We start from the raw sequence: 17,573 nt of genomic DNA on the forward strand, positions 1-17,573 counted from the left end.
AAATGTTATTTTTTAAAAGAGTAGAACGGTATATATACAATTGCTATATAAGAAAAATCATTGATGCTATAAATTTATATGGAAAACCAACTCAAACTTTATTTTTTTTCACATACTATGGCTCTGCTTGTTAATATGGTTTGAGAGAGTTTTTTCATACGAAGGTGATAATTATTTTTGTATTTTATGTTTGAATTTTTTGTTAATGTTTTTGTTTTGAGAGAAGAAAACAAAATATAGAATTTTTTTTTTTTTTTTCATGATATGCGAGTCCTCATCAAAATCTTTTAAATCTTTTTTTTTTTTTTAATTTATAATGAAATTTATTTAATTTAGTTTATTAAACTGACTTTTACTCTAAGGAATCCTATTAAAATACATGCAAAAAATCACATACTCTTACGTTCTTACATGAGAGGTCAGTTTAGAGTAGGTATGAAATTGTGTTTGAAAAATAAAGCTTTTAAGTCAAAAATTATTGTTTTTTGGCAAAAACTTTATTTTTAAGTTTTTACCAAAAATACGTTTTGGTCATTTTTTGACTTAATTTATTGACCCTTAAAAACACTTTTAATTTTTTTTTTTTTTTCAAACGGACTTTTTGAGTGTTAATCGCATTTTTAAGCCCCTCAAACACATACCCAAACAGGCCCTTAATAAATTTTCCTAATTTAAAAAAAAAACTACATTGCCTGATGTGTCCATATATCTTCCTCTTAAACACTTCACCTACCCAAGTAGGTTAGATGAGCAATCGCAAATAAATAACCTACCCAAGTAGGTTATTTTTATGTATTCGTTTTAAATGTCTCCCTTTAAAAAAATAAAAATACATAAATAAAAAGATAAGGGTATGGTTTAGTAAGGTTTAGAGATGATAATTATTATGGTGTGGGAAAGTATTTTCTATTCCGGGTGGATTTGGCTATGTGATTTCGCAAGATAAAAGTACGTTTTTAAACAAAATTGTAAAAATTATCTTGATTTGCTGTGCATTTTTTAAAAAAATAAAAAATTGAAAATGTCAAAAATAAAAATTACATTTGCAAATTGTAGGTAAGAAAATGTGTTAAGCATACAATTTTAAAGACCGAACCTTAATTTTACCAAACGCTTAATTGCATTTTAAAAAATTATATTTTCATCAACTACGTTTTAAAATCACTATTTTAATTGAAATTATTAAACCAAACAAACACTCAAGCTTGATACAAGTAGGTGTTAAAATAATAAGATATTGAAATAAAAAAGAAATTTGAATGACATGATATATTACACATAATATTGCATGGTTTATTTATAGGAAATGTGAAGTAATAATTAGTTAAAAAAGGTAATAAAATCATAAAGAATATTTGATTAGGTAGGCTCCTTTTCAAACGACACACCGTTTTCTCTTTTATCTCCCTCCCTCACCAACCTCAGCCGTTTCTTCAGTACACCAACCAACACAGCAATCTCACAGCTTGGCGGACACCACAACAATGCCATAAAACCTCTCTCTCTCTCTCTCTCTCTCTCTCTCTCTCTCACTCTCTCACAGAGACACACACACAGAGACAGACACGCACGCGCATTATTTCTCAAAGTTCACGTGGATAATGTCGTCGACAACCTCGGAAACTGGCAAGGCCGTGCCGGGGCGTCTGGCGTCGGTTTACAGTGAGGTGCAGAGCAGCCGCCTCAACATCTCTCTCCCTCTCCCTTCAGTCCTTAAAACCTCCTTCAACGTCGTCGACGGCCCACCAAGCTCTGCCGCCGGAAACCCAGGTCCATGCTCATATATATTTTTAATTAAATATATAATATATATACGTACGTACGAACGATATGTATGTTTGTGCAATGTGTGTGAATATATATATATACACAATATATGTGTACGTGTGATCTTGTGTGATATTGGATTTGTGCTCTTTTATGGCGCGAGTGTATATATATATGTAATATTACTAATACATATAGAGCACGTGCGTGATTATATATATATATATATATATATATATATGATTGTTTCTCAATATATAGTTTGTATCTAATGTGATTTTGGATGTTATATGTGGTTTTAGTGTGTGTATAGATAGTGTTTTTGTTGGGATTATAGAGATTATGCGATTTATGTTCAATTTGTTTCGTCTTAAAATATTTTTTTGATTGGAAACATTTTTTGTGAAAAAAAAAAGTAGATATTTCTGTTGTTTGTTTGCAATTCTAAAAATAGTTCAAAAACCATTTTTCTAATGTTTAGCTCATATTTGAAATACGTCAAATATTTATTATATTTTCATATAATGTGAGAAGCCGAGAGGAATAGAGTATGTGAGAATAAAAAGCCTTAGAAAGTGTAATTGAGATTAGTGCAATTGCCTACTCATATTGCTTACAATTTGAGCAATCAATTGTAAGCCATCTCACAATTGCTTATTTGGAGGGTGTGAGAAAGCGACAGAAAATAGTTTACGCATATAAGAAACGTAAACTATTTTACGCCCGGTGAATGTTAATTAATTATTTTTCTTGGTAAACTGAAAATATTTTCAAGTTTGATCAATATTTTATATCGTGTCAAACACTTAAAAATATAAAGAAAAAAAAAAAAAAAAACCCTTTTTACAAAAAACAATGTTTGTTGAAACAAACGAACTTTAGTGAAAAGTAAAAAAGAAAATGGTGACACAAAAAATTTATGTGATTCGAGGGTGTACTTATGCCCACAAGAATGAGTGCCTAATATGATTACAACTTGTGTTGTACCCGGTTAACATTAGAATATGAGTCACCATCTCTAACTCTATCTATATATGTTACTGTTTGTGCTGGTGGGTGGGTGCGTTTGTGTATATATATATATATGTGTGTGTGAATGTATGCAAATGTATATATAGATCCAACTATGAATTGTGGTTTTTACAATATTATGTGATAGCAGATGGGATTGCAAAGTTGTTTCCGAACCTATTTGGACAGCCTTCAGTTATCCTAAAGGCAGGAGATTCCGGGGCAGCTACAAAAGATGGAAGTCTGAAGATTGGTGTGGTTCTTTCCGGAGGACAGGCTCCTGGTGGACACAATGTCATTTCTGGAATTTTTGGTGGGGGTCTTATGTATCTTGTGTTTCATTAGACAATGTTGAAATTGGTTGAGGGTTTTTTGAGGTTGTTTTTGTTTGTTATTGTCTCAGATTACTTACAGGAGCGGACCAAGGGAAGCAGAGTGTATGGATTTAAGGGGGGCCCTGCAGGGATTATGAAGTGCAATTATGTTGAGTTGTCTACAGAGTTTATCTATCCTTACAGAAATCAGGTAGAGAAAGAGGGAAAGAAAATTGAATAAAGAAAGAGAGTAAGGGAGGGAGAAAGTCATAAAAAAAGTATGCATTCATCTACAGTGCTTCCCTACTTTTGGGTAAGCACGGTAGATGAACTGCAAAATGCATTTGGTTTAGAAAACCGAATGTTTGATTAGCCATTTTACATAGAAATCCAAAACGCATAAGTCATTGTGGATGGTTTTATGCCAAACCACCGGGGTCTATAATGTTACATCTACTGCATGTCGTCCACTTATACATGAAACTCTCATGGTTGTGACGTTCCATAAATTTAGTCCCATGTTGGGTGGGTGCATTATACAAGTGCTCATGAGTGTTAAGTACACATTGGTCCTTACTAAGTAACATGGGTCTTTAAAAGTGATTATAGGAAGTTCTGATTATAACTTGACTAATCATTTTAGAGTGATAGAGCAAATGGAATTAGCATTTTCCTTGAATTTTTACACCAGTCATGCTTGATGTTTATGTCTTTGATGTAATTTTTTGTTGCTTTGGAGGCAATCAATTATATTAGGTAGACATGTATATTTATTTAGCTCATGTACTTTTCATTAAGTCAGAGTATTTAGCTCAAACTAAATAGATACTAATTTCATTACAACTTAGGAACCTGATTTGCAGCATGTCATTTTCCTTCTCAATTTTGTAATCATATCTAACGTAGTTTGGATTTTGTTGGCAGGGTGGCTTTGATATGATCTGTAGTGGCAGGGACAAGATTGAAACTCCAGAACAGGTTATATTAATTGCTCGATTTTGTATGCATTTTACATTTCCCTCAATTATGGTTTGTTGTCAAATATGGTAGTTGCATAGGTTTTTCTTCTAGATTAGATTTTGAAGAAATAGTAACTGAGTTGCATGGTCATATTCTCTTTCAGTTCAAGCAAGCTGAAGAAACAGCAAAAAAGCTTGATTTGGATGGGATTGTAGTCATTGGTGGGGATGACTCTAACACAAATGCGTGTCTCCTTGCTGAAAACTTCAGGTATGGAATGTGCCTCTGCAAGGAGGTGTTCTGCTATGATGACCACTTTTAGTGCTGTCCATTTTTATAGTTTGTTTGCAATTATGTTTACTTATTCTTTCTTCTCTTAAATATTGAAGGGGTAAAAATATGAAGACAAGGGTTATTGGGTGTCCAAAAACCATTGATGGTGACTTGAAATGCAAAGAGGTTCCCACAAGTTTTGGATTTGACACAGCATGCAAGGTAATTTAATATGTTTGCTTTAGTACTTCTCTTTCTTTCTTTCTTTCTTTCTTTTTTAATTCCAGAATTGTGTATATTTTACATTGATATATTTAAACATGCAGATATATTCAGAAATGATAGGAAATGTGATGACAGATGCCCGTTCAACTGGAAAATACTACCATTGTAAGTGCTCTGGTTGTAAGCAAATCAGATCATGTTATGCTTTATATCTCTTTCCTGATGCTTCCTGTACTGATGCATATGTTACAAACATAGAGGCTTTGCATACTTGAGCATCTAATGTTTCAGATGAAGGATAGTAATAGTAAGCAGTTCTTATTTTTTGCATCCAACCTTTTTGTCATGCATTTAATGCTCAATTATGATACATAATACTCTTGCACTAGGTTGTATATGCTTACTGATTAAATGTTTTTATTGATTTTACATAGATCTTCTTTTGGTTGTTCTCCTTATTGCTTTTTTCTGCAGTTGTAAGGCTTATGGGCCGTGCAGCTTCTCACATAACATTGGAATGCGCTTTAGAGACTCACCCAAACATTGCAATTATTGGAGAAGAGGTGCCTTTGATAATCTTTCTCCAACTTATTTCTATATCTTTTTCTCTGCTGTATACTTCTTGCGGAGTGTTTTAACAGAACATTGCAGAACATTCAAATCAGAGCTTAATGATCATTTTTTTTTTATCTATCCCAAATGCTTGACAAGGTTATATTTTGCTACAGGTTGCTGCCAAGAAGCAAACACTCAAGAGCGTTACAGACAATATTACAGATATAATCTGCAAACGTTCTAAACTTGGCTATAATTACGGTGTCATACTTATTCCAGAAGGTCTAATCGATTTCATTCCCGAGGTACTATCTTGAAGAAATCATGGAACTTTCTCCATGCCCTTTCTCCCTTTTCTCCTTGCTTCATCATTGCCTTTCTTGTGTCTTTGAGTAAAATTTGAGTTTTAGTATCTCTAGCATATGGCTTTCTATATATACCTTGTAACCTGCAGGTACAACAGCTAATTTCAGAGCTTAATGAAATCTTAGCCCATGATGTTGTTGATGAAACTGGAATGTGGAAAAAGAAACTCCAAAGCCAATCTCAGGAGCTTTTCGAGTTGTTCCCACAAGCAATTCAAGAGCAACTACTGCTTGAGAGAGATCCACATGGGAATGTGCAGGTAATTGTTCTTTTATCCTGAATTGTTGGATTGTTGTCTTGAATTTTAACACTTTTGATTTCATACCTCTAGGTTGCCAAGATAGAAACAGAAAAAATGCTCATTCAAATGGTGGAAACTGAATTGGACAAAAGGAAGCATGAGGGTCAATATAATGGACAGTTCAAAGGACAATCACACTTCTTTGGGTACTGAAATAATGTGAAGTAATGCTGTTTTTTTAACACAATAGGCATCTAACATAGACTTGAATTTCACTTTTTAGTTATGAGGGCAGATGTGGTTTGCCTACAAACTTTGATGCAAACTATTGCAATGCACTGGGTTATGCAGCTGGAGCCCTCCTTCAGTCTGGAAAAACTGGATTGATTTCTTCGGTTTGTGTTTTCATGTTTTTCTTTCATATGTATATTGTTATTGCATGTTTCTTTTTCCTTTCAAATCTTTCCATTGTCTTTTTTCTTGGTCTGTTCAAGTTTGTCTCATTTACTATTCAACAGTCTGCTGAGCATCATAATCCCATATCTTTTACTAATTCATAATATCAACTGGAAATCCAGGTAGGAAATTTGGGTGCCCCAGTTGAGGAATGGACAGTTGGTGGAACAGCACTGACATCCTTAATGGATGTCGAGCGGAGACATGGTATACTACCATTGGCCTTGGTCATCATTAACTCAAGGCTAACTAAGCCAATACAATCTTTTATGTTATTTGTCACTACAATTTTTCTGGTAACTTTTTCCGGGTTAGTAATTTCTTACACCGCCTGCAAATCCGATACGAACTCGACACAAAATTAGCGGGTTAGAATTAAGAAGTCTGACGACTTATATAATCTTATACCTATATCTCAACACAATTCGAACCTGACACGCGAACACAAATTTGCCACCCATTTTTCTTAGCTTGATACCGCCAACAATCATAATGAAATCAATATGCTTCTTGACAATTTCTTTAGTAATGGGCATTGTGACCTAGGATTTAAAGACTAAAGACCTAGTTGACCTGACCATTATTCTGTGCTTAAATGTTAAGTTTTTGAAGTTAATCTTTTGCAGGGAAGTTCAAGCCAGTGATTAAGAAGGCAATGGTAGAACTTGAAGGTAACTACTTTTTCTCCTTAAATCTGCTGTGGCCTTCACCAAATGATGGGAGTGGCATTGGCTGCAGTATCTAGCACTTTCCTTTTTCTTATTCTTTTTTTCTTTTTTCTTTTTCTTTTTTTTTTACCAAATAAATCTAAGGGTCTTTCGTTTCACTTATGAAATACCAGGTGCACCTTTCAAAAAACTTGCATCCTTGCGGGATGACTGGGCACTCAACAATCGATATGTTAGTCCAGGTATGTTATATATATATATATATATATGAAAACTATACAACCAGTAGACCACTCTTATGATAACTACTGCAGAAGTAAATGCTCAACAATAAACAACTCAATGCCATAATTAACGTGGCGTTTGGTTCGCGGAGTCTAACATTCTCCCGGCATGTACTTTCCCAAGAATTTGATGCATATGTGACTATTCAAATGTTTGAAAATCACTAGATATCTAATAGGATTCTTGGGAATATAAGATTCTCATGTTTGGTTTAAAACTAGGTATCCTGTAGGAATTATTTATTCTTTGCAAAATATCCTTATGTTTCTTTCTTAGGCGCAAAGACTGTTTGATACAAAATTACTTAGGAATTAAACAAAAAATGACAAGGAACGAGAAAGGTTTGGCACCTTTTTAGTAGAAACATGTGAGGTGTGTGCATTTTTGTCTTTTAAAAGGAAGAAAATATTCCCAAAGCAAAAAAAGACTCACCTCTTCAAAAATGAAAAATGGATCCACCATTCCTTTTGATCAATTTAAGAGAATTTCCAGCAGACTTCCTATAAGTCTGTTCCCTAAGTTTAGATAATATGTCCAAAAAAATCGCAAAAAACATCCCACAGCAGACTCCTTAAATGAACTCTAAACATTATGATTGCTACAGTAAAATTCAATGTTTTGAGTTCCACTATTGTAGTCCTTATGATTATTAAAATAAAATAAAAAATGATTCTCTCGATCTCTTCTTTCCTCACTCCTCTCTCCTCTCATGTTTCACTATTCTCTCTCATCTCTCCTCTCATATATATATAATATAATTAAAAAAACAAATATTTTAATGATATAGGGAATGATTAAGGGAAGCTATTGTGGCGTATTTTGACATAGGAAAACAAAAAGTAGTTTGGATTCTTAAATGTAAGAAAATGACGAGGAAACTGCTGGGGATTGCAACCAAACGATGTAAACTTTTAGAATTTTTATATATATATATATATATATATATATATATATATATATATATATATATATATATATAAAATAAAAAAAAATAAAAAAATTCTTAAAAGATTACACTGATATCCTCTGACTTTGCTAATTTCTCCTTTTGTTCAGGTCCCATTCAATTTGTAGGCCCAACAGCGAATGCTATCAATTACACTCTACTGCTGGAGCTTGGAGTTCAAGCTTAGGAGCATACATGGATGGGTTCTGGTTATAAATTCGATTATTTATATTCAATAACAAGAAATTTGAGCAGCAGATGTAATTTGGCAAGGCTATCTCAACCAGGAAACTTAGGATCCATGTTGCTGACCCAACCTTTCTTTTCTTCTATGGTTTCTTAGTATTTTGTGACCAACTTTTAATTTTGATTCTACCTGGTTAATTAACTAAACATCAACACTTCAACTAAGGATTCTGGTTCATTTCTGTATTAGTGCCATAGGTACAAATCTACTTTACAAAGCGTTACATGTTAAAATATTAATTAAATTAAGAGAAAAAAGTTGAAGAGTAGAGGGAGAGTATTGAGACAGTAGCTTTTAAAATCACTACTAAATTTGTGATTAAACACTATTAGGTTTTGATCCAATGATAATTTTAAAAGTAATGTCAAGGAATATGGAAATGAAAATATACGTAGCAGTTTTCTTTTATTAATTTAAGAATTAGAATGTATTAGATATCACCACTTTAAAAAGTCATTATTTCACAAATCCAATCACAATTGGGTTAATAGTGCCTATTAGAGGTGTACTACAGCTTTTATTATAAGTATCAACACGACATTTATCATATCAGTCATTAAAATGTAAACTTATGTATGACAGATCACGTCACACTTATCACATTTACAAAATGATGTAGCAGTTCACGTGACATTTATCATATTAAGCACTAGAATATAAACCGTCACATGGCATAATAAATTGTGGGCCGAAAGTTTTTGTAAAGGGAGTTATTGTAAAAGTTGAAATACCAAAGCATTTTTCCATTTGGTTAATTATAAAAGAGGGATGATAGGTACCTAACTCATTTGCCCAACTGAAGTCCAACTTTTGCCTTATTTTTTTATTTAAAAAAAAAAACTAAATAGCAAATGAAAAAAAATGTGTGAAGAAATAATATCTATTTTTGGTCAATCTTTTATTTGTTATTTAAAAAAAAATACAAAATGATATTTTTCATTATAAAATGTCATTTAAAAAAAAATCAAATAAAAGAAGGATCAAAAATAGATATTATTGCTTTAGACATTTTTTTCATTTGCTATTTAGTTTTTTTTTTTAATAAAAAAAAAAAGGCAAAAAAAAAAAAGAAAAAAAAGGCAAAAGTTAGACTTAAATTGGGCAAATAAGTTGGGACTCTATCATTTTTTATTATAGGACAATGGTTTGAGAAGTGATTCCCTGTTACGCGTGTAGGAAACACTTGGGTTAGCGGGTCAATCTTGGGCTTTGATAAATGGGTCGTGTTGGCTTTCCGGCCCATATCCCAACAAAAACCATGGACTCAAACTCAAAAAGCCTTCGCTAGAAAGAGAACAAAGAGAAAAACAGTCACCAATGAAAAACAGTACGGTGTTCCTTGCTAGAAGAATACTAACAAATGTCAACAACCCAGCTTCAAGGCTGCGATCCTACTGCTCACCACCCTCATCCTCCTCTCCTCCCCGCAACAATAAGCTCTTTGTTGGAGGTTGATCTCTCTATCTCGCTCTCTCTTGTTCTCCCCATGTACATAAACACGCACAAGCACATGTTCTTGTGCTTTTTGGTAGCTTATATGATGAATATGGCTTCTGGGTGTTGCAGGCTTGTCATGGTCGGTGGACGAGAGGTCTCTGAAAGACGCTTTCTCTTCCTTTGGGGAGGTCACTGAAGGTAATATGTTAAAAGCATTGTCAAGGGACTTGGAACTCCATTTTCTCATAATTGTTCGTATTTTGTTTGATGAAAGGCCTGAATGATCTCCAATTGTTATCAGTTTTATGGGAAAGATTCAGTTTTTCATTATTTGCTGATGAAAATTTTGTTCTCAACTTTTAAGACGTAACAATCAAGTACATTATGTGCTTTATACGATAGATACTCCAGTCAAGATCTATCTATGATGACCCAATGTGTACATGTATATGTGATACTGTCATTGTATATGCTCATGATATCAGAAGTCTTTCCTTTAAATGAACTAGACAAGTGTGTTTACTTCTTCCATTCAATCTATTACAGTTACCTTTAGATTTTCTATTCAAGTATGTCGGATTTTTAATTATACGTCTATTAGAGTTCCTAAATTTTGCAACTGTTTTGAGTTTTTTAGTGAATATATTGTACGATAAAGACAGCGGTAGGTCTAGAGGCTTTGGATTTGTTAATTTTTCAAAAGAAGATGATGCCAGAAGTGCAAAAGATGCCATGGATGGAAAGGTGAGTTGTTGCTTATAATCATCATAGACTTCAAGTGCAAACTTCAAAGTGTCCTATTTGTGATAATTAACAGCTGCTGCTGATTTGGGTGGTTTTGGTTGTAGGCATTGTTAGGTCGACCACTGAGGATTAGCTTTGCTCTTGAAAAGGTTCGTGGTGGACCTCTGGTAGTTCCTCGCCTTTCAAACATTGGAGATGTCACCAATCGCAATACTTGAACTTCCTGGTAATATTTTAAGGTCTCTTGTGGTGAAAGTGACAAAATATCAGCTGTGAGAGCGATGATTTGTATATGGTGGTTGTGATGCTTTGTCTCTCTCTGCTCAATTAGCCGTGGTTTATCGCCATAGCAGCACCATGCATGCATTAAATGTAACCGTTTTAAGTGCAATTTTAACCACGTGTATTTAAGTTTTAGAAAACTTTCTCATTGCAAGGTGATTTTCAAGATTGAGTTTTACTCAAAGTTTGTATTAGGCTATCACTTGATTTTCGACCTCATGCTGCTTTTGTTACTTATTTGAACACATCACTCATATCAGCAGATACACACGCATACTCACACACACTTCAGAGACCATCTTCGAGCTTGTATATTCTATGATTTCTGTTTTTTTTTTTTTTTTTTTTTTTTTTCGTTTGTTTGTATGTATGTGCATATGCTCAAGTTTAAATATGTTCTTGGTTCTTTCTTGTGCTGTTTTCTGTATTCCGCTTGATCTGAATTTTGAGAGTGGTTTACAGGTGAAAGGTATGCAAGGGGACTAATCTTAACCTGGACTTGAAGTTGGTCAAAATCCAACTATCACTGGGCCTGGGTTCATTCGAACAGAGGATAGATAAACTGGATGGTGTACTTTCAGCCTTCTAGGTTCTAAGCCCTCGAGATCCCAAGATGTATGTCGAACTATCTCCTTGTTTCATGTTCTTTCATCTTGGAGACCTATGAAATTATTGATTTCTAGAGTAGAGAAAATTTTGCTTTTCTTCTGAGAGGCAGTGATGCTGAGGGCAAGACTATTTTAGTGGCTTTAAAATGTATTTTTTAATCGTTTGGAAAATGCTTTATCCCATATATGAATCTATAACAATTTTAAAAGTGTTGTTGAAAGGCAAAAAGATATAGGTATTGGGTAAAGTTTTTCTTCAAATTGAGTTAAAGGAAATTCTTCCAAATTAAACTGACATATATTTTTAGAATATGTGATTTTTACATGCCTTTTTAATAAAATCAACTGAGAATGTGACATCTGTCACTAGAACACGTTATTCTTTAATATTAGATTCGAGTTTAATTGACTTAATTGAAGGAATTTATTCTAAACCAATCAAGAAGAAAACTTTTTTCAATGATATTCTTAAAAGTGTTGCGACAAGTTATGCTTTGAATCTTTGATAGTCTTTCTCACACATACCATGTTCTCATGGTTTGAGGATGAGACTTAAACTATTATATCAAGTGGTAGTGTCAATTATTTCTTAAATTTTTTTTAACAATAGCTGATTAGCATTGTCACATCAGTAAAATAAAATAGTGGTGGAATAAAAATGTAATTTTTAACGTTACTCTAATGAAGGCTTATGAGGAGTGGTTGGACACACCAAAAAAAAAAAGAGTTTATGATGAGTTATTTAAATGGTTTTAGTTGGTGTTTTCGAGGGATAACTCAATTGGCTGGGGACAACGCCTCATGAAGCGAAAGTTAATAGTTCAAATCCTTCTCCCTATCCCTTTGGGTGGACATGTAAAAAAAGAATGGTTTTAGTTGGCAAAAAAAAAGTCAATTTAAGTTTGACCACTAGATTACGTTGGTGAGTTTAAAGCTAATAGAAACCGATTTTTCACGTAATATTGACCATAAAATCCTGGTATAATTTTCTATCTAATAATTTAAGGTATATATTAATCTTAACATTCATGAAACTAAATAATAACTCATAAAAACTCAACACAAAGAGAACTATCCAAATAAATTAAAACAAAGTTAAGATATTTCAAAATACAAAATTTTCCTTGGAACTAAATTGGGAAAATTTTCACCAACCCAATTTGTAAAATTGACATCTATCTATCTTCTTTTTTTTTTTTTTTTTTTAATTTGTGTCTGTAATAAATTGACATCTATCCCTCTATGAAATTTTTTTTTTGATAAAACTCGTGATTCTGACAAATGAAGACATATATATAATATTTTATTTTTATTGTAGGTGACACGTGTCACAATATTATTGGTATTGACTTGGTATTTGGTGTTTTTTGTAAAACAAAAAAATTGAACAAAAGTTGGTGCATTGACTTACTTGTGTTCTTTGCTTGTCACAAGTAACTTCTAACCAATTTTTATACTCTAAATCACATTGACTGATTTGATATTTATTCAAATTTTTAAATGTAAACAATACGGCACCGTTCTCACCCAGAAACGACACCGTCGCGAGAAAGTGTAGTCTATATAACGGATCCATCAGCAGCCAAGAGGTACGAACTCGGGCGCTTCTCAAACTCCAAGCAATTCGATCAGAAGTTCAGAAATCAAACGTCACTCTCTCAAACAATGGAAAGCGAAGGCCGAGAACCCAATCCCAACGACGACAGCCACCCCAACAAGGACGATGACGGCGGCAGAGAAGCCATAATCACGTCCTTCCGCGAGATCACCTCCGCGACCAGAGAGGAAGCCATCTTCTTCTTAGAGATCCACAAATTCGACCTCGACGCCGCCGTTTCGACCATCCTCGACGACGTCGTCACCACCACCAACAACAACAAAGATAACGATAACAATGAAAATGCTAACGATGATACTGACGCCGTCGTCACGCAGTCGCTGCCGTCGGATCCGGAGTCGCCGGAGTACTGTCCCACGCCGTCTAGGTCCCGGTCTCCGTCGCCGTCACGGGCTGCTTACGAGCTCCGGTCGCGGCGGGAAAAGAAGGAGGAGAAGAAGAAGAAGAGGAAGAACGACGGACCGTCGCACGGAAGACGTAGTACACGTGGCAACGTTCGTACGCTCTCGGATCTGAAACGGCCAGCTCGGGACGAGTCCGATAGCGACGACTCCGATGAGCCTCAGGAGTACTACACCGGTGGCGAGAAGAGGTATCTCTTTTTTATTCGATATTTATTTATTTTTGGGTTTCTGTGTTTGGCTGCCTAGAAAACCTAGGAGACTTTCAAAGAACAAATATTTTTGTTCTGTGATTGAAAATGCAACACCAGTAGCATTAAGGTTGAGTAGATTCAAAATTGGCTAGGATGTTGACAAAATAGACGCCATTGTGATGGAATGGATTTGAATGGCGTGAAGATTTTGTGTGTATACGATTGGTTGTGTTTGTGTTTTTAGTTGTTGTCGTTTACTTTCATAGGTCTCTCTGATATGATAGTGTATGGAAATGGCAGTTTGTTATTATGTGGTCGATCAGTATCTAATCTCTAACTCCCACTATGATTATGGCATCAAAAGAAATCATATTTTGTATAATAGATTGTTGAGTAAAAAGCAGTACGAAACCAACATGGAACTGGCATTTTGGTTTAGCTTATCAAGGGAAGTATCTTTTGCATATAATGGGTGGAATGAATGCGTTGAGGAATCTAGTTTAGAATTGGTGATGGGTAGGCCCTGATTTAATTGTTTGGCGTGCAATTTCGTAATGTTTTGTTCACCCATAGAGAAAATAAAAGAAGAGAGATTTTTTTTTTTAATGTTCTTTTCCAATGTTTTGGTGTGTTCGGAGTGTGAAAAATATGTTTTTTTTTTTTCTTGGTCCATAGAGTTTTATCTCCCAAATTGGTGAAATTTATAGAGAAAGTTGGGTAAAACAACTGAAGTAACCATGAACCTGAAGAATAAATGAGCGGCTCTGAGTTGGAAGTGCATAAGCATCTACTGAAGTATGAACTGAAGGTTGTAAGAACCTTTGTCAAGCTATGAGAAGGGAACCTTTATGATGAAGTTAATACCCAATTTTTTTAAGCCAAAAAGAGCAAAAGCTTCCTATGGCAATCCAGTTCTACATTTTTGTTGCCGGTACATGTTGTAAATAATCACTGCCATCTTGTATCAGACAATGAAGTTTTTCCTCACTACTCTCTATTGGGAAAACGAGGTTCTTTGGCAGGGTTCTGTAGCAATTCTGTAGCCACAAGACCATAATGGCAAAGTAAGCCTCAGCTGGGTCCATTTGAAGGTCGCTCAATGCCATTTATAAATTGCTTGGCTTAGTTTATTATATGCACACTTGAGTATAGTATTGTTGTCACCGAGTTGGGTGATATCCTCTATTTTCTGTGGCCAGAAATATTTATATTAAATTTGTTGGTTGCATTTTAAAACATTTTTGTAACATGATCTTTATCTTTGTCAATGAATATAAGTGTTGTTACATGCTGTATACAAGCTATTGCTAATATTAATTGGTTCTTCTTTTGGTTGCAGTGGAATGCTTGTCCAAGATCCCACCAGAGGCAATGATGTGGATGCAATCTTCCGTCGAGCCAAACAGGTGGCTATAGAACCTCCTGATTACCTTCAACCATCTTCAAGCTCTAAAAGTTTTACTGGAACAGCTAGATTACTCTCTGGAGAGACGGTGTCATCTGCACCTGAGCCCCCTGAAGTTGTCACCCACACCATCACTTTCTGGAGAAATGGGTTCTCCGTGAATGATGGTCCTTTGCGGAGGTTAGATGATCCTGAAAATGCATCCTTCTTGGAGGTAATATTTTATTGTAAGTTTCATTAAGGTGGTGCTGATGGTTATCTATCTTAATATTTTGTGCTGCAGTTTTCTGTTTGTGCTATTATGGTTTATGAGAATTAGATATTCTATTTGCCCTTGTTTAGAGGGTGTATAGTTGCCATGTGATGCCAAAGCCCAGAAACTTGATTTATTTATCAAAAGAAAAGCCAAAAAACTTCGGTGGCATCAAGATGATTTTACTAGTCCAAATTTACGTATAGAAGCAACTTATTACTAAGGTTTAACACTGCTGTATGTTTTGCTGATCCAGTTTTTTCTAGGCATTTTCTTTCCACGCTTCCTGCCCTGATGTCTTTTCTATTAAGAGATTGTATTTATTCCTGACAAAATTTAAGATGTCTTTTTTGTTACCAATGAGTTTTAGCTCAAGCGGTACTTCCTCCCCCCTTTAAGAAGGTGGAGGGTGAGGTTGTGGGTTCAAGTCCCACCGGGTGCACGTAGAACTTACCAATAAAAAAAAGTGTTTGTTGTTATTGATCTTCTGGTTGTAATCATCTTTTTAAGTTACATAAGTGGTTTGACTTCTTCCTCCTATGGTTGGAGTTAGGGGTATTAAGTGAGCGAAGCTCTCGCAAGCAAGCTCGAGCTCGGCTCGTACTCGACTCGATTATTAAATGAGGCGTTTTGTGAACACAAATACTGGCTCGAATAGTAAACGAAGCAAGTTCGGCTCGACTCAGTTAAGCTCGCGAATAGCTCGTATAAGGCTCGAACTGGTAGTTGTTCACATAGTTGCCCATATTAATATTAAAAATTGATGAATTTTTTTTTTTTTTGTAATAGCATCCTTTTATTATAAAAGGATGCATATCATCTCTCTTCGAAACCAAATGCATTGTTGTATTGATTGAAGCTTCATACTCGGCTAGCTAGGCTAAGCAAATGCTCATATGCAAGCTGGCTTCTTGAGTCGTTTAAGAGTACTTGAAGTTTAAATTTATAATAAAAAAAATTAAAATAAAATAAAATATAAGAGCCAACTTGCAAGCTGGCTCGGCTCAGCTCGACTTATTATGAACTCGAGCTCGGGCTCAATTTTTTAACTCGTCCTTGAGCTCGAGTAAAATTTAAATGAGCCGAGTCCAAACAAGAGAAGCTTGCTCAAGCTCGACTCGTTTACACCCTTAGTTGGAGTTAAAGACTGCAAATACTTTTTGATGGAACCACTTGAATTGTACCATGTGTTATCATTTTTATTTTAGTAGACATGTTGAGTGCCTATGATCGTTTGTATCTCAATGCAGAGCATCAAGGACTCCAAGTGTCCAGAGGAGCTTGAACCCGCAGATAGGAGAACTTCTGTACATGTTGATCTCGAGAAGCGGGATGAAAACTATCCTGTGCGTTCTATTTCGACCCTGATCTCCTTTGTATATGTTTCTGTCTGCATGTATTTCTCTTACCGTTCCTTTGTCCCATTGCTTTAATGCAGGAGCCAGCGAAGCAAGTGAAGCGCTACATACCTTTTGAGGGAGTGGGAAGAACTATAGGTAGCAGCAGCACCACCGCCCCTGCTGCCTCCGAACCCACCGATGCTGCCCCTTCCCTCAACACTGCCCCATTGCCATCAATGGGTTTAGTGGTCGATGAGTCATCACCGTCAACTTCTATTCAGCTAAGATTGGCGGATGGTACGCGTATGGTTTCTCGCTTCAACCACCACCATACAATAAGAGACATCCGTGATTTTCTCGACGCATCGAGACCAGGCAGTGCTAGAACTTACCAGCTGCTGACAATGGGGTTCCCTCCCAAACAACTTGCTGATCTGGACCAGACTATAGACCAGGCTGGCATAGGCAATTCAGTTGTCATCCAGAAATTCTAGCTATTTGCTTTGGTGCTAACACGTTTTGCGTTAGCCTTCTTTATATCGTTGACAAAAACTTGATTCATTCCATGTTATACATATGATTTGATTCAGAAGTGTTTTCCAAGAAATTACATGTTTCTGAAGCAAAGATCTATCTATTTGCGAAAACATGGAGTTCAATCTGATATATTTGTGGAATTGTGTTTGTTCTTTTGCCATTGGATAGTTGATAGGTTTTAATGATTCTCCTTGGGAGCTTTCAACCAAACATGGGACGACCGGGTGGGAAATGTGAATCCATGCTTTTGGTAATAAATCCTTCTTGGCTGGATGGGGGCAAAGCCGGCAGGCAAAAGGGGTTTGATTCGGAACTGCTTGGGCCATTGCGTTGGTGGACTCTCCCGGAACATGGGCTCTGAAATAGGCTATAGCCAAACCATTTTCATTCATTTCATATAAGAAGTGGATAATTTTTTTTTTATTATTATTTTTCTAAAT

At 35.2% G+C, this 17,573-nt stretch overlaps 3 protein-coding genes across 3 annotated transcripts; all 3 read left to right on the top strand.

Moving 5' to 3' along the window:
• The first annotated feature begins 1,508 nt into the window (after positions 1-1,508).
• On the top strand, positions 1,509-8,497 carry LOC132182364 (pyrophosphate--fructose 6-phosphate 1-phosphotransferase subunit beta). The gene is made up of 16 exons (XM_059595593.2): positions 1,509-1,770; positions 2,930-3,091; positions 3,182-3,303; positions 4,017-4,070; positions 4,216-4,322; positions 4,442-4,547; positions 4,652-4,715; positions 5,025-5,113; positions 5,279-5,410; positions 5,560-5,730; positions 5,803-5,918; positions 5,996-6,107; positions 6,291-6,375; positions 6,795-6,839; positions 7,010-7,078; positions 8,178-8,497. Exons 1-16 carry the CDS (start codon positions 1,602-1,604, stop codon positions 8,252-8,254), a joined length of 1,680 nt encoding a protein of 559 aa, XP_059451576.2. The 5' UTR covers positions 1,509-1,601; the 3' UTR covers positions 8,255-8,497.
• Positions 8,498-9,631: 1,134 nt separating this feature from the next.
• Positions 9,632-11,622, top strand: LOC132182736 (glycine-rich RNA-binding protein 4, mitochondrial). The gene is made up of 5 exons (XM_059596066.2): positions 9,632-9,764; positions 9,881-9,949; positions 10,389-10,495; positions 10,600-10,721; positions 11,240-11,622. Exons 1-4 carry the CDS (start codon positions 9,632-9,634, stop codon positions 10,711-10,713), a joined length of 423 nt encoding a protein of 140 aa, XP_059452049.2. The 3' UTR covers positions 10,714-10,721; positions 11,240-11,622.
• Positions 11,623-12,916: 1,294 nt separating this feature from the next.
• LOC132183026 (plant UBX domain-containing protein 4) lies at positions 12,917-17,190 on the top strand. Its single transcript, XM_059596417.2, has 4 exons — positions 12,917-13,595; positions 14,938-15,217; positions 16,507-16,602; positions 16,695-17,190. Exons 1-4 carry the CDS (start codon positions 13,051-13,053, stop codon positions 17,088-17,090), a joined length of 1,317 nt encoding a protein of 438 aa, XP_059452400.1. The 5' UTR covers positions 12,917-13,050; the 3' UTR covers positions 17,091-17,190.
• The last annotated feature ends 383 nt before the right edge of the window (positions 17,191-17,573 follow it).

This window comes from Corylus avellana, chromosome 5 (assembly GCF_965113065.1).
Source record: "Corylus avellana chromosome 5, dhCorAvel1.hap1.2, whole genome shotgun sequence".
Classification (NCBI taxonomy): Eukaryota; Viridiplantae; Streptophyta; class Magnoliopsida; order Fagales; family Betulaceae; genus Corylus; species Corylus avellana.

Coding starts and splice junctions, on each gene's coding strand:
- LOC132182736 (XM_059596066.2), top strand. CDS start 9,632: ATGAAAAACAGTACGGTGTTCCTTGCTAGAAGAATACTAACAAATGTC. Junction 9,950..10,388: donor CTTTGGGGAGGTCACTGAAG/GTAATATGTTAA, acceptor TGAGTTTTTTAG/TGAATATATTGTACGATAAA. Junction 10,496..10,599: donor AAGATGCCATGGATGGAAAG/GTGAGTTGTTGC, acceptor TTTTGGTTGTAG/GCATTGTTAGGTCGACCACT.
- LOC132183026 (XM_059596417.2), top strand. CDS start 13,051: ATGGAAAGCGAAGGCCGAGAACCCAATCCCAACGACGACAGCCACCCC. Junction 15,218..16,506: donor AAAATGCATCCTTCTTGGAG/GTAATATTTTAT, acceptor ATCTCAATGCAG/AGCATCAAGGACTCCAAGTG. Junction 16,603..16,694: donor AGCGGGATGAAAACTATCCT/GTGCGTTCTATT, acceptor GCTTTAATGCAG/GAGCCAGCGAAGCAAGTGAA.
- LOC132182364 (XM_059595593.2), top strand. CDS start 1,602: ATGTCGTCGACAACCTCGGAAACTGGCAAGGCCGTGCCGGGGCGTCTG. Junction 5,411..5,559: donor TAATCGATTTCATTCCCGAG/GTACTATCTTGA, acceptor TGTAACCTGCAG/GTACAACAGCTAATTTCAGA. Junction 7,079..8,177: donor CAATCGATATGTTAGTCCAG/GTATGTTATATA, acceptor CCTTTTGTTCAG/GTCCCATTCAATTTGTAGGC.